The following is a 24,521-nucleotide window of genomic DNA, read 5'->3' as shown; positions in this document are numbered from 1 at the left end:
ACGAAAATGAAGCCAAAGGACGTAAAGGATAATCGCCTGCTTCAAACAGTTTTTCCCAACACGAAGAAGAAAGATCCACGAAAGCGTAAAGCTAACGTCGGCGACATTGTGCGAATCTCCAAGCAGAAAGGTATCTTCGAGAAAGGTTTCACTGCGAACTGGAGTCCCGAACTTTTCCGTGTGACACATGTTCGTGAATCAGAGCCTAGGACCTACTACCTCGAAGATTTGGACCACAAACCTATCCATGGCGGCTTCTATGCCGAAGAGATTCAGCCTACGTTGTATCCCGATACGTACTTGGTGTAGAAGATTATAAAACGAAGAAATGGACTGTCCTACGTCAAGTGGTGGGGCTTTCCACCTCGCTTCAATTCGTGGGTGGCTGATGCAGACGTCGAGAAATCCACAAGGCTTTAGTAATTTGTCTGTGTATTTTTTTGTACTTGTAGTAGTGTAGTATGTATGTAATAAAAGTATTTTTTAATAGAACTTGCGGTGTTTTTATTTTCTCAAACCTTACACATTAGTGGTACTTTTTTAAAATTAAAGTTGTTTTGTGTCATCCAGGGATCGAACCAAGGAGCTTAGTCGATCTAATCAGTCAGTATATAGATTACAAATTTATTTAATGAATTTTGAACTTTTTCCCGAATCTCTAGCATTAAAATAACGAATTTCCAATATGTTGGTCTTGATGGCTTATAGGATGATGGTAGTAGAGGATTTAAAGTCTCTTTAAGAATGTTGAACATGGTTTATTGAAGTTATTGTTTTTTTTTCATAAAATTAAACATTATTGCATCGATCGGGTATCGAACCGAGGACAGGAATCCATCGAATCAATATGTAAATTAATGAGTGATTTATTTAATGAATTTTGGAACTTTTCCCGAATTTCTAGCTAAATAATTACGGATTTTCAAGATGGCGGCCGAATGACAAGATGGCGGGTGTCACAGCAATAATAAATGATTACTGCACTCTAGCGGGTAAGAGTTAAACTAACATGGCGTCAGCGTACTCTAGCGGCCGAAAACAAGATGGTGGTCTCCAGCATCGAAGACAAGATGGCGGACATGACGTCATACTAGGTGACGATATATATGCTTTGAAAAAAAGTGGTGGGAGTCAGTCTGCTAGCACCCACCATTGAGGAAGGAGCCTGTCGCCATTTTTAATTTTTTTTTGACCTCGACGGGTTCGAACCGAGGACTCCAAACTCCGTGTCGTTAATGTACTATTTTTTATAAATAATTTATTAAAATTTTATTAAATGAATTTTTTTTCTAATTTTTAGAAAAAATTTCATTAAAATCGGATAATAAATAAAAAAGTTAAAGATGGCGACCGTAACGGAAATTGCAACGGTGACGTCATAATTCAAAATGGCGGAAAACACATCGCCGGAATTTTCGAGAAAACACAATGACGTCATCCAAAATGGCGGATCCAAGATGGCGGATCCAAAATGGCCGCCGGGGTCAAGGTCAAGGTCAAAGGTCAAGGTCACAACCATCCAAGATGGCCGCCGTGACGTCACAACACAAGATGAACGCCGTGACGTCACAATCCACTATGGTGGACCGACAATCCCACTCCTCAATCCTCACCCTGGACCCTGCGCCCGGAAATACATTCCTATACTACTAATGATCACTAGGATAGACTCCACGATTCTCTATGTACTCGGGCAACTATCACATGGTCATTGGCTACCGACTCGGGACACCTGTTTACTGCGATTCTTATGATTCGATAATTCTTTTGTTGAGTGTATGCCATTGGCTCAGAGTCCTTTAGGTAAATTGCGGTCCAATCACTGACGCAGCATTAAGCTAAACGAGTTTGGATTCCAGCCTGTCTCGAAAGGAATCCGCGAATTTTTCCGGTCTCTAATTATAAGTCTATAATTTTACCGAAATCCTCGGGCATTCGAGTTCGTAACAACGTTCGTAAAACCGCTGGGAAACTTTGTGTCCATCGCCGAGTTTCTTGATTCATGGCGTCGGTTCTCGACCGGCTATTTCTGAGCCGCGGCTGGCTCGCCGAAGCGCGTTAACGCAACACGGTGGACCCAATCCCAGGTGTGGACCAGCGCACAGAAAAAGAAGACCCGAGCAATCCGCACCGAGAGACGATCCACGCCCCGTTGGAATCAAGGTTGCCAACATCTATCGCGAAAACCTTTTGTGGGGTGGATTTGTGGTTGGGGGGGGGGGGGGTGTTGATTGTCACGAAATTACCGCATAGTTACAATATACAATCCCTCCCCCACCTCCTTGAACATCTACCATTGATCAGCGACCAGCCCCCAAAAACTTGTTTTCTTCCAAAAAGTAATAGGTACAACTTATTCAGTACGAGACCAAAGTTTGAAGCTCCATTAATAAATCTAATATATTCCAACGAAAAGATAAACTTTGACACTGTTTCAGAAAAAAAATCCATACAAAATGACACAAATTAATATTTAAAGGAAAAAGTACAAGAACAAGGTCATAAGTTCAAACAGCATGGTAAAACCTTGGTCGAATATTAAATAAATATCTTGATCAGTTAAATCATCCAGCCAAAGATTGACGTATGTAATTTTATTTCGAAATTTTTTTTTCTGTATAACATTTCCCTAATGATAAAAACTATACAATTTTTGTAGCAAATATTCTAAAGATCTCCGAGAAATTGTTTTTATGTAACAATGAAAAGAAAGGTTATTTATTCACGTCGTACACGTAGCTTTGTGCTGTTGTGATCCCGCCATGGTGAATGGGGTTACGTATTTATCTTGCACAGAAGACATCGTCGAGTATGAAAAAAAAAAAAAAACAAGTGGAACTGCAATTTAAGCTTTCAACACATTCAAGAGACTGAAGCCACTTCACGGCTCAATGGGTCGCGAGCTAATTCGAATCTGTGGCGCTGCTGTAATGGGAAGGGGTGGAGTGAAATCGCTTCTAGGTGGACAAACTCTCGGTCACGTGTATTTATACCTACCTTGGCAAGCAAGTGTCACCGCGTCTCCAATCTTGACCTTCTGGTTGCGCAACTCTTGGACGTATACCGGAGCAGGTCCGGCTGGTCTCAAGCTGCCAACACAACAAAAAAATGTTTGTCCTCTATATTTATTTATTCATTGATTTATTTATTTATTTATTTTGTTCGGCTATGTTTTGCGCATCTAGTACTTAATATATGGAACCAAACAACTAAACATAACAGCAATTAAACTTCATGCTAGGAAATTACTACAATTACTGATAAATCAATAACGCCTACCTTGTTGAATTCAAATTTGAGATGGTACATACAAATAAATTAATTTAAAATTCAAATATAGTTTTGAGATCATCATGTACACTATTCAAAATAAAATATCAAAAAAATCGAGTTAATGTTATTTATTCTTCAAGCAAATATTTACAAAACATTATACACTCAGACTTAAGATGCATGTTTGTACAACTTCTCAAAAATTAGTAGTGCATACTTTTTTGAATAAAATTAAATCATTTTTATTGAATTATCACTATTTTGTATGGATACAAAGAAGGAGTGAAATGAAATCTACAATTTAATTAATAAATTTACTTTTATTTGCACTCATTAATTCAAATATGTTCATTACTTTAACGAATATATTATTTTAACTTAAACTTTTTTACATTTTTGCTATTTAACTTCTTCCAATCTGTGTTATTCTGTTAAGGATAGGACGATGATAAGAAAAGTAGGAAACGAATGGGAGTGTTTCAAGTTTAATGTGCCTCGAAAAAGTCAAATCGATGGTTGTTCCAATCGAGTGGAAGAGAGATAGATGCGGCGCAAGCGTACAATGAGCGTAACGGGACAATGTGCTTTACGAGACACTTTTTCGTGCGTGCAGCCGGCGTTCATCGATTTATTAGACGTCACGTCAAAAAAAAAAAAAAAACGCAAATATTGAACGTCTCTAATCATCAAGCAGAATCAACATCTCACTACTATCCCAAGTGTAAAGCGAACAGCTTGACAAGCTAGAAGACCGATTTTTGAATTAAGAAAGTCTTGTTTTGCATACTGAGAATGGTACTTAAGAGGCCACTCCAGTGTTTCAGGGGCACTACGCAACCCGCGTTAACCTCATAAGATTCAATGCTATTTTCATTTTGCTTATAACTAATTAACTAATATATATTTCGAAATGATGCTTGCTTGATATGTAAGACAACGATGCTCTTATCAAAGCCCCTTTCTTCAAAAACGTGCATAAATTATGGTTTTATACTAATCTTTACTAATATGCATAAGTGTATTGTATAGGTTTGAACCATAATTTATGCACGTTTTTGAAGAAAGGGGCTTTGATAAGAGCATCGTTGTCTTACATATCAAGCAAGCATCATTTCGAAATCTATATTAGTTAATAAGTTATAAGCAAAATGAAAATAGCATTGAATCTTATGAGGTTAACGCGGGTTGCGTAGTGCCCCTGAAACACTGGAGTGGCCTCTTAAATTCGTCTTATTTACGAAAAAAAAAAAAAGTCTTGCAAAGTATGAAGAAGGGCGGATCACAATGTTTATCATAATGTTGAAAAAATTCAAAATAGCTTGTCAGAGAAGTGTCACTCCAACTGTCAACCAAAAAAGCAACAGCAACCAGAAGACTGATAAAGTGTGGGGAATGCTTCTGTTCAGTCCAAACTGTCAGTTCGGACTGTTCGTAATGAGCACCTGGACCGATGGTGCGTGCAGTGTAAACCGTCAGTTGGGACTGAGAAGTGAGGACTGGGCACCTGGACCTTTGAATATATATACTGTATAGAAGTCGCCAGCCCAGGTTAAAATTTCTGATACGGTTTTGAGGTAGTTGGTTAATTCACCGCCGCAATCGCCACCATCTCTAGGGGCATCGAATTGTGGTGGTCCCTAGCGGACAAGTGTCGAACTCTTCAAACACCACTTCCCCCTCCCGTTGAACGACCTTGAGCTGCATATAATGATAGGTGGGGGGGGGGGTGCGGGGGAATGACAGCGGGCGACAGTGCAGCGCTCTAACGTGTAAATAACAAACTAAGACCATACAGCAGCGTTACGGCAGCGCCCTGCAGCGGTGAAGTTCCCAAGCTGCTCATCATACGCTTCTGAAAAACGTAGAGTAAATCCTATCCACTCGCGACTTATATACAGTATATATATTCAAAGCCTGGACTGAGGGTGCGTGCAGCAGGAACCCACCTGTCGGCCGGCAGGAGCGCGCCCTGGCGGCTGCCCTTGCCCGCCACGTGCACCCGGGACGCGGACCGCGCGCTGCCCATGCAGTTGGTCGCCTCGCAGCTGTACGCGCCCAGCGAGGTGGGGTCCCCCGGGTCGGCGGTCAGCGCGAACATGTCGCCGGCGCGCAGCTCGCGGCCGTCCTTGAACCAGCGCAGCAGCGGAGTGGGCACGCCCACCACCTTGCACTCGAGCGACACGCTGCCCTGCTCGCCCAGCACGGCGCGCAGCTCTTCCACGAACTGCGGCGGCTTGTAGGCCCGAGGCACTGCACCAATACACCCGCACACACACGTCAAACCCTCTCACACTGCGCCACTGCCAACGGGGCGACGGAATATTACAGTTATATTTAACTCTCGACGGAGGTCCTAGAATTTAAGTAAATAAATTTATTTTGTGTCCTCCCCTCCCGGCAAATTGTATGTGCCGAAAGCGCCCACGGGCTGTCTTGTGCTTTCTTCGTCAGAAACAAGCAAGATGTTATTTAGCAGGGGGAGCTGAATTGTTGCCCCTTGGAAGGGCAGCCCTTCAGGATTTGTCTGTATATTGTTTTTTTTTTGTACAGCGACTGGAAAGGGCAGCCCATCCTATTTCTTAAAAACATGTTTCTTTAAGCGTTTAAATAATCCCGTAAACTCGCCCCTTGTAAGGTCAGCCCTTCAGGATTTTTTCTGACAGTGGTTAGTTTGTAAAGTGACTTGGAAAGGGCAGCCTTTCCAGTATCTTAAAATGCGTCTATTTTCGTAATTTTATAATCCCGAATTGTTGCCCCGAACCTAACCTAACTTAACATAACCTTAGCTTTACAAACTAACCACTGTCAGAAAAATCCTGAAGGGCTCACCATCCAAGGGGCGACAATTCAGACAACCTTTCAAAAACACTACTGTCAGAAAAATCCCGATGGGCTGACCTTCCAAGGGGCAAGTTTTCAGGATTATTTAAACACTTAAAGAAACATGTTTTCAGAAATTGGATGGGCTGCCCTTCCAGTCGCTGTACAAACAAACACCATTGCCAGAAAAATCCTGAAGGGCTGCCCTTCCAAGGGGCAACAATTCAGCTCCCCCTGCTAAATAACATCTTGCTTGTTTCTGACGAAGAAAGCACAAGACAGCCCGTGGGCGTTTTCGGCACATACAATTTGCCGGGAGGGGAGGACACAAAATAAATTTTTTTATTTAAATTCTAGGACCTCCGTCGAGAGTTAAATATAAAATGTCTGTTTATTTTCACCCTCTCACACTCACATGGATACAGTAAGGACAGAACCAACTAACAGTTTTTCTTTTTTCTGACAAAGAAAGTACAAGGCAGCCCCATGGACTTGTAGATTGGATTATAACTTAATATCGCGACAATATGCAATATAAAGTATTCATATATGTGTGCGTGCTTGTGATGTATAATATAATCGTATAATCTTAATAAACATAAAATAAATAGGACACATACAGGTGTAGGAACCAAAGTCCTCAACAAGACAAAATTCAAGCCAAAAGATGATATCAAAATTTATAAGAACTTATGAATGAAAAAGCGTTCTCCTAGTACACCATGGAAAGGTATTTAATATAGAAAAACAGCGAGTAATCAAAGCCTTTTGCAGTAATACTAGTATAGGTTCGGATTCCTACCCGGGGATTTATGCTTTGTGTCGTCCGAATACCTCCAATATTAACTGCTCACGTTAATATGCGTTAGAAATTAAAATAAATAATACCTCCATTATTGAATATTCGATTATATTTGCCATGTTTTTGAAAGAAAAAAAATTGCTTGACTGAAACAACTAAAAATTAAAAAAACAAAAAATTGCCAATTTTTTTAAAGAAAAATACTCAGTATCTACTAACTCGAAAAAAGTATTTCATATATTTAAAAAAAATTGGTTGTCTGTAAAGTCTGTTTACGGACGATAGTTTAACGTGACAACGTCATAACAAAACATTGATGAAATGATTGATCCAGAAGAAAAGGAAATATCATATTCGGCCTGAGACTGAGCCGTAAAAGGATTTTGCAACCAAACCATTTAGGCATTAAAAATATTATATTCTTTGAGGAAGAATTTTTTTTTTTAATTTTTCAATCTTTTGCATGATAAAATCTACCTCTGCATACTTTTATGAATAAAATTGAATCATTTTTATTGAATTACCACTATTTTGTATGTGCAATTGAATTAATAAATTTACTTTTATTTGCATTCATTAATTCAAATATATTTATAGTTTTTGAAATGTTGCGTGCGCCATATTTATTTTTACAAGTACAAAAAAATTTTCGCAGCTGTCGGGTTTCGAACCGACTACCTTTAATTGAGGATTTAGGTACGCTAACCAGACGCCCACGAGGCCATTCTAAAGTTACGTAGTTTCAAATGTTATATATATATACAATTATAAAAACTTTGTTCACGGTAGGGGTATAATATTAACACGATTTTATAACAAATACGCATCCCAAATACACCAAACTTATTTATAATGTGTTACAATAATTTTTTAAAACATTGTGCAAAAAATCCCGGGTGTAATTTGAATTATGTGTAACTGTAAAACACCATTGTTGGTTCAAAACGTATTTGAATTTTCAACATTACGTTTAAATAACCGTACCGATTGTGCTGAAAATCGGTGGACGATCGTTAAATTACATAATATTAATAATTAAATCGACGAAAATATGATTGAAAAGTCAAATCGATGGTTGTTCCAATCGAGTGGAAGAGAGATGCCGCGCATGCGTACAATGAGCATGAAGAGAGATGCCACGCATGCGTACAATGAGCGAACAGAACACATCCGTAGTGGGACATCCGTAGTGGGACACTTTTTCGTGCGTGCAGCCGGCGTTCATCGATTTGTTAGACGTTGTCACGTCAAAAAAAAAGAAGGTATAATCACGAGCATGCTATCTCACCCAGGACGCTGAGCTTGCAGGAGCAGGAAGTCCTGCCGGCGGCGCTGGCGGCCAGACAGGTCCAGGTGCCGCCGTCGTCCACGGCGACGGGCGCCACGTCCACGCAGTGGAAGCCTCCCTCCTGCACGAGCTGCAGCCGCTCCCCTGGTACCACTGGCCGGTCCTCGTGGTGCCACGACACCTGCCGCGCGACCCCATCACTGCTCAGCCCCACTTCACCAAGCGCGGCATCCAGAGGAGGGTAGGCAAGGGAGCGACAGCCCATTCCGAGCCCCAAAATTTCAACTTCATATTTCTTTGTATGGGAATATTAAACGCTAACTTAAGATGCCACTACAGTGTTTCAGGGGCACTACGCAACCCGCGTTAACCTCATAAGATTCAATGCTATTATCATTTTGCTTATAACTTATAAACTAATATAGATTTCGAAATGATGCTTGCTTGATATGTAAGACAACGAAGCTCTTATCAAAGCCCCTTTATTCAAAAACGTGCATAAATTATGGTTGTATACTAATCTTTACTAATATGATTAAGTGTATTGTCTAGGTTTGAACCATAATTTTTTGCACATTTTTGAAGAAAGGGGCTTTGATAAGAGCGTCGTTTTCTTACATATCAAGCAAGCATCATTTCGAAATCTATATTAGTTAATAAGTTATAAGAAAAATTAAAATAGCATTGAATCTTATGAGGTTAACGCGGGTTGCGTAGTGCCCCTGAAACACTGGAGTGGCCTCTTAAATACTTTCCGTTAATGTGCTAAACAGTGGCGTAGCTAAGGTGACTGTGCGCCCCTGGCCGAATTTGAAAATGGCGCCCCCTCTTGGATTAAAAGAGAGAGGGAAAGAGGGGTGCAGTAACCGCAAAACCGTTGCGGCAGCAGTCTCCCCCTCTCATGCTAAGGTCGCCCCTGGCGGGGGCACATCCCTGCCACCCGCTTGCTACGCCGCTGGTGCTAAACTCTTCTTTCAATTCTTTCAATCGAAATCTGTACGAAAAAAACAAACTAAATTTCAGTATTTGAGACCGTATATTTTGTGGAATATCCCAAGGTCAATGTCATGATTATTAACTGCATCCTCCTGTGTGTGAGAGCCCCTGCCCGAGAGGTCTTTCTGGAGCCGCTATTGAAACGACCACGACCGCTTTGCTTCCCGACGCTCTGCCGAACAGCTAGTTCATCGTAGATTATAGGGAAAAAAAAGTATTTGTAACTCCTCTTTGATTGACCTATGTTCTACAACCACCGACAATTAGGTCACTGTGGCCAAAAATTAACGGAGGTTTTAGCACTTCATTCATTCAGACATAATCCAGACCTTCTGTGTTTATGTCAGACACTACCCACCTCAAAGTCGGACACTGCCCTCCTTGTTTTGCTGTCGTACACCACCCACATTGATGTCGGACATTACCCACATTGGTAAGACGCCATCCAAAATGATGCCGAACACTATTCACCTTGATGTCGGAAACCATCAACCTTGTAGTCGGACATTATCCACCTTAAAAATGGTCACTGCCCACCTTTATGTCGGACACTACTTACCTTGAGGTCAGACACTACCCACCTTGGTGTCAGACACTACCTACCTTGATGTCGGACACCACCCACGTTGACATCGGACACTAGCCACCTTGAAGTCGGACACTACACACATTGATGTCGGACACCACTCACATTGTTGTCGGACACCACTCACATTGTTGTCGGACACCACTCACATTGCTGTCGGACACCACCTACCTTCATGTCGGACACTAACCACATTAATGACGGACACCACCCACATTGACGCCGGACACTAGGTACATTGACTTCGGACACCATCCACCTTGACGTCGGACACCACCCACCTTGATGTCGGACACCACCCACGTTGAAATCGGACACTAGCCACCTTGAAGTCGGACACTACGCACATTGATGTCGGACACTAGGTACATTGACGTCGGACACCACTCACATTTACGTTCGACACCACCCACCTTGAAGTCGGACTACACCCACATTGACGTCGGACACTAGCCACATTTATGTCAGACACCACCTACCTCTATGTAAGACACCATAAAACTTGACGTCGGACACCACCCACCTTGAAGTCGGACACTAGCCACCTTGACGTCGGACACTAGCCACATTGACGTCGGACACTAGATACTCTGATGTCGGACACCACCCACCTTGATGGCGGACTCCACCCACCTTGAAGTCGGACGCGCACCGGACCTCGACGAGGAAGCGGGTGCGGGTGCCGACCTTGGCGGCGAGGTCGGAGAGGCGGCGCAGGAAGACGGGCAGGTCGCGCGGCGCCGCGTCCACGCGCAGGCGGACGCTGCCCGTCGCCTCGCCGGCGTCGTTCTTTGCCACGGCGGCGTACAGCGCGGCGTCCTCCCTGGTGGCGCCTCGCACCTCCAGCAGCGCCGCGCCGCCGTTCTGCGCCATCCTGTAGCGCGGGCCGGTCAGCTCCTGGCCCGCGCGGCTCCTGCCACAGTCCCGGGGGAACACGCCCTTGTTACAGCCTGGTGCTCGTTGAGGTGGTCTGTGACACGTCTGAACAAGTCGCGACCTGTCAGTCGGCTTCCGGAGCCTGAAGAGCGAGGTCGTTTTTAACCGTCTCCGTGAATCATATGAGGTACTAAGTGTCATGTATCAACAAGTCGTGACCTGTCAGTCGGCTTCCAGGGCTTGTGGTGCAGAGGTCGTGTTTACCGTCTCTGTGAACTAAACGAGGTACTCAGTGTCATGACTCAACAAGTCGCGACCAGTCAGTCGGCTTCCAGGGCTTGAAGAGCGAGGTCATGTTTACCGTCTCTGTGAACTATATGAGGTACTCAGTGTCATGTCTCAACAAGTCGTGACCTGTCAGTCGGCTTACGGAGCCTGAAGAGCGAGGTCGTGTTTACCGTCTCTGTGAACTATATGAGGTACTCAGTGTCATGTCTGAACAAGTCGTGACCTGTCAGTCGGCTTCCGGAGCCTGAAGAGCGAGGTCGTGTTTACCACCTCTGTGAACTATTATGAGGTACTCAGTGTCATGTCTCAACAAGTCGTTGCCTGTCAGTCGGCTTACGGAGCCTGAAGAGCGAGGTCGTGTTTACCGTCTCTGTGAACCATACGAGGTACTCAGTGTCATGTCTGAACAAGTCGCGACCTGTCAGTCGGCTTCCGGAGCTTGCAGAGCGAGGTCGTGTTTACCGTCTCTGTGAATAATGTGAGGTACTCAGTGTCATGTCTCAACAAGTCGTGACCTGTCAGTCGGCTTCCAGGGCTTGAAGAGCGAGGTCGTGTTTACCGTATCTGTGAACCATATGAGGTACTCAGTGTCATGTCTCAACACGTCGTGACCTGTCAGTCGGCTTCCGGAGCTTGAAGAGCGAGGTCGTGTTTACCGTCTCTGTGAACCATATGAGGTACTCAGTGTCATGTCTCAACACGTCGTGACCTGTCAGTCGGTTTCCGGAGCCTGAAGAGCGAGGTCGTGTTTACCGTCTCTGTGAATAATGTGAGGTACTCAGTGTCATGTCTCAACAAGTCGTGACCTGTCAGTCGGCTTCCAGGGCTTGAAGAGCGAGGTCGTGTTTACCGTATCTGTGAACCATATGAGGTACTCAGTGTCATGTCTCAACACGTCGTGACCTGTCAGTCGGCTTCCGGAGCTTGAAGAGCGAGGTCGTGTTTACCGTCTCTGTGAACTATATGAGGTACTCAGTGTCATGTCTCAACACGTCGTGACCTGTCAGTCGGCTTCCGGAGCTTGAAGAGCGAGGTCGTGTTTACCGTCTCTGTGAACCATATGAGGTACTCAGTGTCATGTCTCAACACGTCGTGACCTGTCAGTCGGTTTCCGGAGCCTGAAGAGCGAGGTCGTGTTTAACCGTCTCTGTGAATAACATGAGGTACTCAGTGTCATGTCTCAACACGTCGTGACCTGTCAGTCGGCTTCCGGAGCTTGAAGAGCGAGGTCGTGTTTACCATCTCTGTGAACTATATGAGGTACTCAGTGTCATGTCTCAACATGTCGTGACCTGTCAGTCGGCTTCCAGGACTTGAAGAGCGAGGTCATGTTTACCATCTCTATGAACTATATGAGGTACTCAGTGTCATGTCTGAACATGTCGTGACCTGTCAGTCGGCTTCCGGAGCTTGAAGAGCGATGTCATGTTTACCGTCTCTGTAAATAAAAATGTGAGTAGAAGCTTCATTTTAATGAAGCAGATATCTTATTTTTATAAGAAAATTAAAAACTTTAAATGATATTCTCTAGCCCTTGTGCCATTTATTGTAGGAGCTTGATTTTAATGAAGCAGATATCTTATTTTCATAAGCAAATTAAAAACTTACATTTATTATTATTCTAATACCAGGCCTTTATCGTGAATGAAAACAAGGAGCATAAAATTGGACAACATGGGATTATAGTTAATTATAACACATTTGAATTGCAATCAAAAAGTATTATCTCACAATTATTCTCAATTAAGAAGCATACTATGCATTTAGTTTCGACCTAAATTCTTATGTAGGCCTATTAATTGAAACCAAAATAGAGGTATATTATCATTGTTAATTAAAAGGGTAGAATTCAAAGCCATGTGTTCATTCCATTGGTTGATTTCTTAGCGAGAACATTTTTTTTATCCTTTTTAATTGATGCTGTCTGAATCGCGGACATCTCTCGTAGCTGGGCATCACGGGCTCACGGTCGTAGAGGGGCGTGTCCATATAACTGAGGTCCAATCACGAACACAGTGCGAGAGTGTGAACGTTTGCATTTCAACTTAAGACTAAATGAATGCGCGAAATTTCCAGTTATCTTATCACGTAGTTAGAACAAAGCGTTGACATTAAAGTTTTGTTTGCGAAACGGAGACCATAAATTTTGGTCGTGCTAAAAAAAAAAAAAAAAAAAAAAAAAGTCATTCCCGACATTGAGAGGACCCACGACAGAGCATGTGAAGGCCCTTCCGAGAAACCTTCCAGAAATGCTTCCAATCATGATGGAACCACCATTGGGATAGGGTGCGCTTCGCTAGCGGAGATTAGTTTAAATTTGCATAACCTTTGTTCATAATAAAATTATTCACAGTATTTTTTTGGTCTCACCTCATACGTAGAGACCTGCAAAATTCGCGGTTTCGATGACCTTCAGGATAGACTGCACATACCCCTGTACACTTGGGCAAATAACGCAAGTTCATTGGCTGCCGACTTGTAAGTCGTCTCAGCTGGTTTGTCTGTGATTCGATCCTTCTTTGGTTGAGGGTTTATAACTGGTTGAGATTCGTCCAGATGAACAGTAAGCCAATAGCAAAATGATCGAAGAGGTCTCTACCATGCGTCATTGCTGATTACACCGGGTACCATAGTTAGATACCAGGAAAACTCGCTATAGGCCTACTTGATGTTGCCGTGGATTTTTCAAGCCCTAATCACTCTTTCGTTGCCTGCTACCCTTGAGAAAAAAAATCATTTTTAGTCCTGAATGACTTGAATGTTACTCGACTGTTTAGTTCAGGTGTTATTGGTTCAGACTACCACGGGGCGAGTCAGAGCAACTGTATTTCTTTCAAATCGATACGACATTTAGAAGTAGGTTAAAAATAGACTTACAAGATTTGATTACATAGTTAGTTACAAATGAAGTTAATAAAAAAAGTGTTAAAAATTAATGTTTGTTCGTTTTCTATGCTTTCACGCATCGTTCATCCGACTGAATTGAAACTTTGCACACTTGACCTTAACACGAGGAAGGTCACTAAATGTTTAGGTGAGATTCTGATAAAACTAATTCTCAAAGCATAATTTAATTATACTAGATAAAATTTCGCCATTGCATTGAAAAATCATCATTCATCCGATCTCTATGAAATTTTGCACACTTGACATCTTTGAAACCATGGAGGTATTAGTCTATGAAATGGTTGTCTGTTCTGAAGTTGAAGTCAACTTGTTAGCAATTGGATAGCAAAACAAATTGTAGCTGTATAGAGGCTTTTATGATATAAATTTGTTTAATAGCTTGGAAAGAACTCGCTAGGGAGAATCGTAAAGATGTCATCATGCAATGAATATGGCTAAACAAACATAATACTAACACATCTGCAAGAAATTAGGTTTGAACCTCATTAAAGTAAAAAATTGTTTTGCTATGCACAATAAAAAAGGGGGAGGGGAGGATTTAGAGGTCGTTCTCATTTTGACTTCCAGTATTAACATGTCAAAGATTGAATACACCATCTCTCTTACTTCTTACCTCCATGTTTAAAACACAAGGAAGGTCACTGTTTGGGTGATATTTCGATAAAACCAACACTTAAAGCAAAAATTAAGGTGGTGTGCGAGTAGTATCGGATAGTTACCAGTAAGTATTTTATGTCCGTTCCTTTTTTGTATGGTCCGAATACTAATGGTAGCGTCCGAGTAGAGAGAGAAACATAGAGGTAGAGACAGATATAAAGATAGAGAGATAGAGAATGATATAGAGTGATGGAAAGAGATATAGATATATAAATAGATATTGAGAAAGGTAAAGAGAAAGCTATATAGATTAAGAGAAATATATACATATTGGACTATAGGAGATAGTAAACAGATAGGCCTATACAAATAAATAATTAGAGATAGCCTATAGAGAATTATACAATTATATTTAAATAGAGATAGACAGATGAATAAAGAGATTTGGAGATATATAGTGAGATATGGGGTCATATAGATAACGATAGAGATTGAGAGAGATGGAATGACATCGAGAGATGCATAGAAATAGATATAGAGATATTAAGATGTGTATAGAGTTATAGAGAAATATAGATAGAGAGAGATGCTTTGTATGTGTGTAAACACTTCAACAAAATTATAAAAAATAATTAAAGAGGCTCTACCACGCATACTGGGAATTAGCTAGTATATTTATATATTTCTTAAAAATATCTCGAGACCTGAAACACATCTGATGTTAAGTCACAGAGTTTATGAACTGCACTTAAACTTTTTTATTTTCATAGTCGATGCTTTATAACAGAAGGCAATAAATACCGTATGATTATAGTTATTTTTAAATGTTTAACCTTGCTCTTTAATGATAGACATGTTATTCTTCTGCTTCAGGTTTTCGACCACATCAATTTTGCACCTTACTCGCTTCCCTGTATCGTAACAGCTACTCCAAACTGAAGAAACGAGAAACGGAACGTTATTGACGACGTACCCCTGAAGGAGAAAAGATGCAGAAGCTTTTACGCGAGAAGTTTACGAACCTTTCCACAAGGAGATAAACCACGAGCCACGTACGCCTTCCAGGCGCGAGGCCAGATAGTCGCTGCCTCGACGAAGAGCAAACAACCTCACAGAAGCGCAACTAACAACACTATTTGCAAGATTACGTGAGACTTTTTTTTTTGGCAGCTGCTGCAGGTAACATTTAATTTAACACTTTTTTATACGCTATTATTCTAATTTTGCACTTTTCAAGAATGCAAAACAAGAAATAAAAATGAAAACACAAACCCACAGAGAACAAGCCTAATTCAGCTGATGTAAAACAGATGGACCCAACAATGAACTTAAAACAGGTGCAACAACGAAACACGAAACAACACGAAAGACGGCAGCGCAAAAGAATTCATTCAAATTTAAAATATCAGACACCTTGTGATAACAATCACCACGGACTTTCAAGTGTACACAGATTTTCAATGTAGTATGTCGAGAAACAATAAAGCTAATTTTTCATGTTACAAGTAATGGATCCCGATCTTAAAGTACACATTTATAGTGAAACCCAATGATTGGACAATCAGTTAACAACGAGTTGTTAGCTGAATTTTCAGTTATAACAACGGATGGGCCGATCAAATTCTCAAATACTGTCAAATATTTAGTATTAGAAATATTTGGTATTCAAGGATAAAGATTCAGTAAAAAAAAATATTTCGGAAAGAGAAATTCAGGAGTTCAAACACTAGCACTTGTGTGGTTGACAAGAATTTCATTATTTATCTCTACAGAAACTACAAAATAAATGTTTGCACCTGCCTCCAGCCACAATACTCTAAGGAAGTGTTTGTTTTGCCTTTCAGGAATCTTTACGAAAGTTAACTCTTTATTTTTATTTGTTTTTTTTTTGTTTTAAAAATAAAACGTTTGAGTTTGAATGTTTCTTTAACCTGAGTGTAAGTGTTTTTGTTTTTTATTTTATTTTTTGTTTCTTAAAAGTTATGGATTCTGATTCGAGGCAATCTTTTAAGAATCGAATTCGGGATTCGTATTTGAAAGAAAGAAAAGAAATGGGCCTGTTTGTTACAGTTTCACTTATTTGGACTCGGAGTGATTCAATACGACTATACTGGATGCAAAATGGTCCGCTAGAGGTTTTTTTTTTATTGTTGTGACTGGTCGCCACTATTTGAAGGTTGGCCAAACATGACTGTGGTATGTCAATGTGATAAGGAAGGGTGGGGAAGGGGGTTTCTCCAACCTGCCCATTTCACAGATATGATCACCTCCACAGTGCGAAGGGCATTTTAGTTCCACCCCCTTCCCCAGCCAAACCTTTATGCTTAGGGCCGCACCCTGCAGGATCTAAGTAGCTCAGGAAACAAAAGTTTTTAACCTCTAAATAATTTGTCCAAAGCTGAACTTCAGCACAGCGGTAGAATTTACTATGCTTGATAACATAACGAAAGTTTACCGCTGTAGACCTTGTGCGTATCACCGAAAACTTTCAGTTAAGTCCTAGAGTGGACTAAAATACTTCGATTTCGAGGTAGCGAAATTCGCCTCGGCGCTTGCGGCTGTAGCACCGTCATGATACACACACACAACACTGCTTCTTTTTGAACGCTGTAGCGATGCAATCAATTATTCTAGCCTCTTGAAATACATGTCACTTTAAAGCTTAAGAAATAAGCAACAATTTTTGTTAAAGTCATTATTACGTTGGTCCTTTTATTCTTATTTATAATCTGGTTTTTATGTCTTTGACTGAGACAAAAAAAATAACTTATTTCATTAGTTAATCGAATTAAATCCCACCTTTAAAATTAACATACGGACTGTTTTTCAGTAATAACGTGTGCAACAGCGTTTCTAGGTTATTTTGGTCGGTTTATAGGGAGTCTACGTTTAAAACTGCGTAGATGGATAGCATTTTAATGGACTCATAATGTTCGCAGGCTTTCACGGCCATTGTCTGAAGTAGCTTGGATTCTGGGTTGTAGCCGTGTCCTTGGCAAATAATTCACCGACGTTCCGGTCTACATTGCAGTCGCCATCATCAGTAGGTAACTGCTCCCTGATGATGGCGACTGCAATCTCGACCGAAACGTCTGTGATTTATTTGCCAAGGACACGGCTACAACCCAGAAGCCAAGCTACTTAATTTTAATGGACTGCTGCATGTTGCTGTCACACTGCAAGTTTTTCGGTGATAACGCACAAGGGTCAACAGCGGTTAACTTTCGGTATGTTACTGAGCATGGTGGGTTCTACCAGTGTGCAGGGACTCAGATTTGAGACAACAACAAAATATTTTTTGACGTGATAACATCTTATAAATCGACGAACGCTGGCTGCACGCACGAAAAATTGTCACGTTCCGCTTGAGCCGAGCGTGCAAAAAACCTGCCAACCACCGTGCGAGAAAATCTTATATAATATCAAACAGGTTAAGGCGGGCTTTTTAACTAACTGCTCGTGATTATATTTAAACAAATTATTTAAATTAAATTTGCAAAACAACTGTAATTAATATCCGAAAATTAAAAAAGTTTTCAATTCTTCATCAATGTTTTCTTATGGCGTTATCACGAAGAAATATCGTCCGTAAACCGACTTTACAGACAATCCCCTTTTTGACGTGACAACGTCTAATAAATCGATGAATGCCGGCTGCACGCTCTAAAAACTGTCCTGTTACGCACATTGTCCCGTTACGCTGTGTCCTGTTACGCTCATTGTACGCTTGCGCCGCATCTATCTCTCTTCCACTCGATTGGAACAACCATCGATTTGACTTTTTCGAGGCACATTAAACTTCAAACACTCCCATTCGTTTCCTACTTTTCCTATCATCGTCCTATCCTTAACAGAATAACACAGATTGGAAGAAGTTAAATAGCAAACATATTTGAATTAATGAGTGCAAATAAAAGTAAATTTAATCAATTAAAATGTGGATTTCATTTCACTCCTTCTTTGTATCCATAGAAAATAGTGATAATTCAATAAAAATGATTCAATTTTATTCATAAAAGAATGCAATCATTTCATCAATGTTTTGTTATGACGTTGTCACGTTAAACTATCGTCCGTAAACCGACATTGCAGACAATCCCCCCTTTTTTTTTTTAGAGGGTTTGTGCCTTTTATACGAAGTCTTCCTTTCCTGGACTGGAGCACCTGCGCTTGGTCGTCGGCTCCGACCGCCAGGAGGAAACGAGGGCGTATCTCGCCGCTGTTGACCGTGGTCTAGACGAGGCCTCGCCGGGAATAGCCGCGTGACCTCGGCGCGCGCGACGGGAGGCGAGGCACTGGCTACCACGCCCTCCTCCTCCCTGCCCCGTTTGACGGTCCCTCGCGCAAACCCCACCCCAGAGCTTTCCCCCATTTTGAACTTGTCTGAAGAAGAATGGTCACAAAACGATGGCGCAACTAAAACTTAAAAAAAAAAATGGTTGTCTGTAAAGTCGGTTTACGGACGATAGTTTAACGTGACGTCATGACAAAACATCCATGAAAAGATTGCATTCTTTTATGAATAAAATTGAATCTTTTTTATTGATATATCACTATTTTGTATGGATACAAAGAAGGAGTGAAATGAAATCTACAATTTAATTGATAAATTTTGCTTTTATTTGCACTCATTAATTCAAATATGTTTGCTATGTAACTTATTCCAATCTGTGTTATTCTGTTAAGGATAGGACGATGATAGGAAAAGTAGGAAACGAATGGGAGTGTTTCAAGTTTAATGTGCCTCGAAAAAGTCAAATCGATGGTTGTTCCAATCGATTGGAAGAGAGATAGATGCGGCGCAAGCGTACAATGAGCGTAACGGGACACAGCGTAACGGGACAATGTGCGTAAAGGGGCACTTTTTCATGCGTGCAGCCGGCGTTCATCGATTTATTAGACGTTGTCACGTCAAAAAGTCCAAAGAAGAGGGGAAGGGGCATTCATTGGAATTCACCCAATTTTGAAATAAATTTCACTACAATCTGAGATAATAAGTTTCAAATTTTCTAGCTCCAGCTTTTTCACTTAACAAGAGGGTAGCTGCTACCATTCATCCTTGCTTAAACCCTAGATACGCCAATGTTTACATATCATTAGAGACCGGAAAAATTCGCGATTTTATTGAACGCTAGGATCGATTCCATAATTACACTTACGCACTGGCTACTGACTCGTGACATGTTGTTAACTGGGGTGCTTGAGATTCTGTACTTCTTTTGTTTAAGATTTTCCATTGGCCAAGAGTTCTTCAGATGAGCTGTAGCCTAATCACTGATGTAGTAAAAAAAAATGGTTGTCTGTAAAGTCGGTTTACGGACGATAGTTTAACGTGACAACGTCATAACAAAACATTGATGAAATGATTGCATACTTTTATGAATAAAATTGAATAATTTTTATTGAATTATCACTTTTGTATGGTTACAAAGAAGGAGTGAAATGAAATCTACAATTTAATTGATAAATTTACTTTTATTTGCACTCTTTAATTCAAATATGTTTATTACTTTAACTAACAGATTATTTTAACTACAACTTTTATACATGTGTGCTATTTAACTTCTTCCAATCTGTGTTATTCTGTTAAGGATAGGACGCTGATAGGAAAAGTAGGAAACTAATGGGAGTGTTTCAAGTTTAATGTACCTCGAAAAAGTCAAATCGATGGTTGTTCCAATCGATTGGAAGAGAGATAGATGCGGCGCAAGCGTACAATGAGCGTAACGGGACAATGTGCGTAACGGGACACTTTTTCGAGCGTGCAGCCGGCGTTCATCGATTTATTAGACGTTGTCACGTCAAAAATCAATCACCAATAAGAAATAAAAATTAAAACATATGCCCACAAAGAACAAATTGAAATCAGCTGATGTCAAACAGATACACCCAACGATGTGCCTGAACAGATATTATGGACACGGCGACGACTACACAGAAGAACAGAGTAGGATTCCTAAGACAAAAATCAAACTTATTTTAATTAGCGTTCTTGATTTTTTTTTCCCATGACTAACAATGCAAAACTGCAGTGGCGTATGTCCAAGAAATTATATTTAAACAAAATTTTCCAATGCATGAATCATTTAAAAATTCAATAAGTTTCCAGCCTGTCGTGAAATGAACCTGCGGATGTTTACGGTTATTCACACATCGTCCAGGGAACTTCTTAAATCAACAAATATCTTCGCGATCTTCGCGAACTTACTATTGGTAAATATTAGAGTGAGAGGTGACCAAAACATTTTATGGGACATACGTTAATGTCAAGGAATAATGCCAAGTTCTTTTGTGCTACCAAGGATCTGTACGAGAGAGTTTTACAGCTAAATATTTTCATTTTCAATTATTTTAGTAGACTCAAGTTTGTCGAAAAATAAAATAAAAGCACCACAAACTCTATTATTAGAAAAAACTTAAAAAAATATATTAGATAAGATCTTCTATTACATCAAAAAACGTTAACTTTTAAATTTTGTTTTATTTAACATATAATTAGTTACTTAAGATGGATTATATGATAATTTTAAGAGTAATTAAAATTTAAAAAATATATATAATCAAATATTATAACCAAAAATTCATCATCTTTAATTTACTGATGATCTTAAACATCCAGTGGGATATGTATTTGGTGATTTTTTTTTCTAACTGTTTAAAAACCAACAACTAAACAGTTGGTAAATATCCAGAAATTTGTGGTCTGTATTTTCGTGTTTTTTTTCCTCCACTGACCACATGTTTGTTTGTTTTGATTTCAAAATTATTCTATCCAGGAAAGAAAAATTACATCCAGTGTATAGCTGAGCCATTAAAATGACAAGTTTTTACACATGTACAACAAACAGTGCCAGACATCTGACTCTTCCAGTGTATTGGTCCCGAAGTAAAGTTCATTCGTACACCAGACCATTTATGCTACAATCTTGGCGTTGCATCCAACATTAATGTCAGGTTTCTTAGGTTATATTTTATGTATCTATCTCTCAGTTATAACAAATTTATAAATGTTTACATTTGTCAAAATACCGCACGTAATTTGAAGTGACTAGATGCACTCGCATACAAGCTTGCTAAAATGTCGGGGTTAATTAGGTGAATATTGTTAACAAAGTGTTTAAAAAAGGGAAATATGGTATTATTATTATTATTTTACCAGCTTTTACCCACGGCTTCGCTCGCATTGAAGCCATTAAATAAGTATCGGAGATCATTACAATAGAAATGAATCAATAAATTATATTTCTCTGTAACAAAAATAAATAATATTGAATTTTGAATTTTGACCGTCGATAATACAGTGCAAACGGTATTACAGTACTCAGGGTTGGAACTTCATAACTGGAATGCTAGATGGCGTTAAAGTAGCTAGAAATTGAGATTTTTTGACAAACATTTTTTTATCTTTTGTAAAAAATATTTTTTTCAATAAAAAGTATCCTATGTTACTTATAATACCTCCAAGAAGATGAGTACAAAGTTTCATGATGATCGGTTAAGTAGTTTTCGCGTGAAAGCGTAACAAACAAACTTACATTCACATTTATAATATTATTAGTAGGGATGGTGAAAATTAACAGTTTAAAAAAACTTTTATTTAAATAAACGCTGACGACATGAAATTACAACTCGTATTTTTTGGGGCGAAGGACGTTCGCCGGGCGTTGGAGTTCGATTGTGACAAGCTCGCGAGTCGATGCGCCGGGGTCTGAATGACCGAGGACGTGGACCAATCACGGCGCGCTTCTCTCTCCCACGTGATCAGCGACGCCCTGCCCTTCCCACGCACGCCACACGGTGTGGCGCCGCGCCAGAACACACGCTCCGCGTCGCCTGCCTTGACGTCACACACTTCGATATAGCGCGGATAAATCCGTCGAGCGGGCGCCGCGTCTGGATCCGAGAGGGAACAACGCTTGGATCTGGTTCGTCTTTAAGGCCCCCGCCCCCCGCCTACCCGGGCACACACACGGTGTGCAGAGCTTCAGGAAAAACAACGCGATTTCAAAACTACTCAAGATATCCGAGTGGGGTATGTTTACGAAAAGCATTTAAGAGTTCGCTGAGGCCCGAAAAGTACTTTTAATGTTGGATCATGTTTTTAAACTGTATTTCTAGAAGAGTTGAAATTGCTGAAACGCATGTTTTCAGAGTAATTTTTAGGTGTAAAACAAGTGGTTCAGATTCTTGAAAGCCCTTAAGGGACTTGCATTACACCTTTATCTTCATTTCCCAGTAATATAAAAATACGGTCACCGCACAAATTTCACAGTTATCAATTGACGACGAGAAGACTGCGCGCCAGTTCAGAGCCTTGCGCTTAGAGGTGATACCGCGCTAGAAATACCATCGAGCGTCGTGCTTATCATCCCGCCTCACTAACACACATACACCCCTGACGAGGCGGGCCCCTTAAGGCCTACCCCCCTTCCCAGCCCCCCCCCACCACACATACCCGGTCACACACGCGGTGCGCAGAGCTTCAGGAAAAAAAAAAACAACGCGATTTCAAAACTACTCGAGACATCCGGGCGGTTTCTTGCTTACGAAAAGCAATTTAAGAGTTCGCTGAGGGCCGAGAAGTAATTTTGATTTCGGATTAAGTTTTTTAAACTGTATGTTTAGAAAAATTAAAAGGGCTAAAACGCATGTTTTCCAGAGTAATTATTAGGCGTAAAACAACCGGTAAAGATTCTTGAAAGCACTTGAGGGACTTGCATTACACCTTTATCTTCATTTCTCAGCAATATAATGTTACGGTCACCGCTCAGATCTCACAGTTGTCCTGTACACGACGAGAAGACTGCGCGCCAGTCCAGAGGAGACACCGCGCTAGAAGCACCAGCGAGCGTCGCGCTTATCATCCAGTCTCACCAACACAGATGCACCCCTGACGAGGCGGGTCCCTTAAGGGGGTCACAATCCTGAATCATTTCACTTCCACTATTAAGTGTTTCGCTCATTTTTTAAAATAAATTCTTAATAAAACTATCGATATAACTGTTGACGGGTAACGTCTCAGCTCCCAGTGAACGTCATTTGGCAGGAGTTATTTCATGATTGCGACGGAAGTTCACGCGGAACGGAAATTCGTAACTACCACGGTACTGCCATCTGTGGTGGATTGCGAGGACCAAAGTTTACAAAGGCTAAGGGAAATTTTAGAGTATTAAATGTTTAATGAATTTTAATAATCATCTGTGTCGAAAATCAGGTCAAAAGCTGGGCGTTAGTATTATTTCGTGAGTTATTTTTTCTCGCTTTTATCGGGGCCGTTTTATTACATAGTTTAAACTTTCGCTCTGGAAATCAAATGATTCCATAGTCGTAGCTGTTCCGGCAGAGAATTCTAGCGGTGGGTGCAGAAACTACGTGTGATTGGAGTCTAGAAATGTACTTGAAAACACAATTTGCGTATATTTATCACGCTCGGCATTATTGCAAAGAAGTGGACGTTAAAATTCGTATTTGAGTTTCTTATTACAAGTGTATTTGCAACGTGCAGACACACGAATTTGCTCGTTACCAAGGTTAGATGTTACACATCTCTAGCGAGTACTGAAAGACTCGCTCACATTTTTCTACAATATTTAATAAATTTGGTAAGTATTTATTTAATTGTTTTATGAAACTTAAAGTCCAATTTTTAATTCAAGCCTAGCATGAACTAAGAGCATATAATCGTGTTGTATACATTCTTAGGTTAATCGTTTGTATGTATTTTTGACATGTAATGCTTATTTTTTTGTGAGTCATTTATGAATAAATAAAAAAAAATTGTCTTTCCCAAGACCCTCAAACACTCAGGTATGAATGTTTTTGGAAAAACAATTTTATATATACCTATATATTCATAAATGACATAAAAAAAGTGCTGAATATCAAATGCTACAAACGATTAATTTAAAACTTCATACATCACGATTACATGATGTTGGTTCATGCTAGGGTTGACATAAATTCTGTATTTAAGTTTCTTAAAACCATTAAAAAACAATAAATTTATGAAACATTTTATAAACAATTTATAGTATGAATTTATTGAAAATAATTTGCAGTAAACGAAATTATAGAAGCCCGACCATTTA

The 24,521-nt window shown here is 40.4% G+C and overlaps 1 protein-coding gene across 3 annotated transcripts in view; it reads right to left on the bottom strand.

Annotated features, from left to right (window-relative positions):
• Positions 1-24,521, bottom strand: part of LOC134538271 (titin-like) — a 453,345-nt gene that overhangs the window by 392,048 nt on the left and 36,776 nt on the right. For all 3 annotated transcript variants that reach the window (XM_063379437.1, XM_063379439.1, XM_063379438.1), the window contains 4 exons: positions 10,399-10,678; positions 8,184-8,364; positions 5,220-5,523; positions 2,998-3,089 (listed from right to left, as the gene is read on the bottom strand). In XM_063379437.1, the coding sequence (XP_063235507.1) occupies positions 2,998-3,089; positions 5,220-5,523; positions 8,184-8,364; positions 10,399-10,678 (857 nt within the window). The remainder of the gene's footprint in view (positions 1-2,997; positions 3,090-5,219; positions 5,524-8,183; positions 8,365-10,398; positions 10,679-24,521) is intronic.

This window comes from Bacillus rossius, chromosome 13, assembly GCF_032445375.1.
Source record: "Bacillus rossius redtenbacheri isolate Brsri chromosome 13, Brsri_v3, whole genome shotgun sequence".
In the NCBI taxonomy this organism is placed as follows: Eukaryota; Metazoa; Arthropoda; class Insecta; order Phasmatodea; family Bacillidae; genus Bacillus; species Bacillus rossius.
This window is presented reverse-complemented; position numbering and strand designations above follow the sequence as displayed.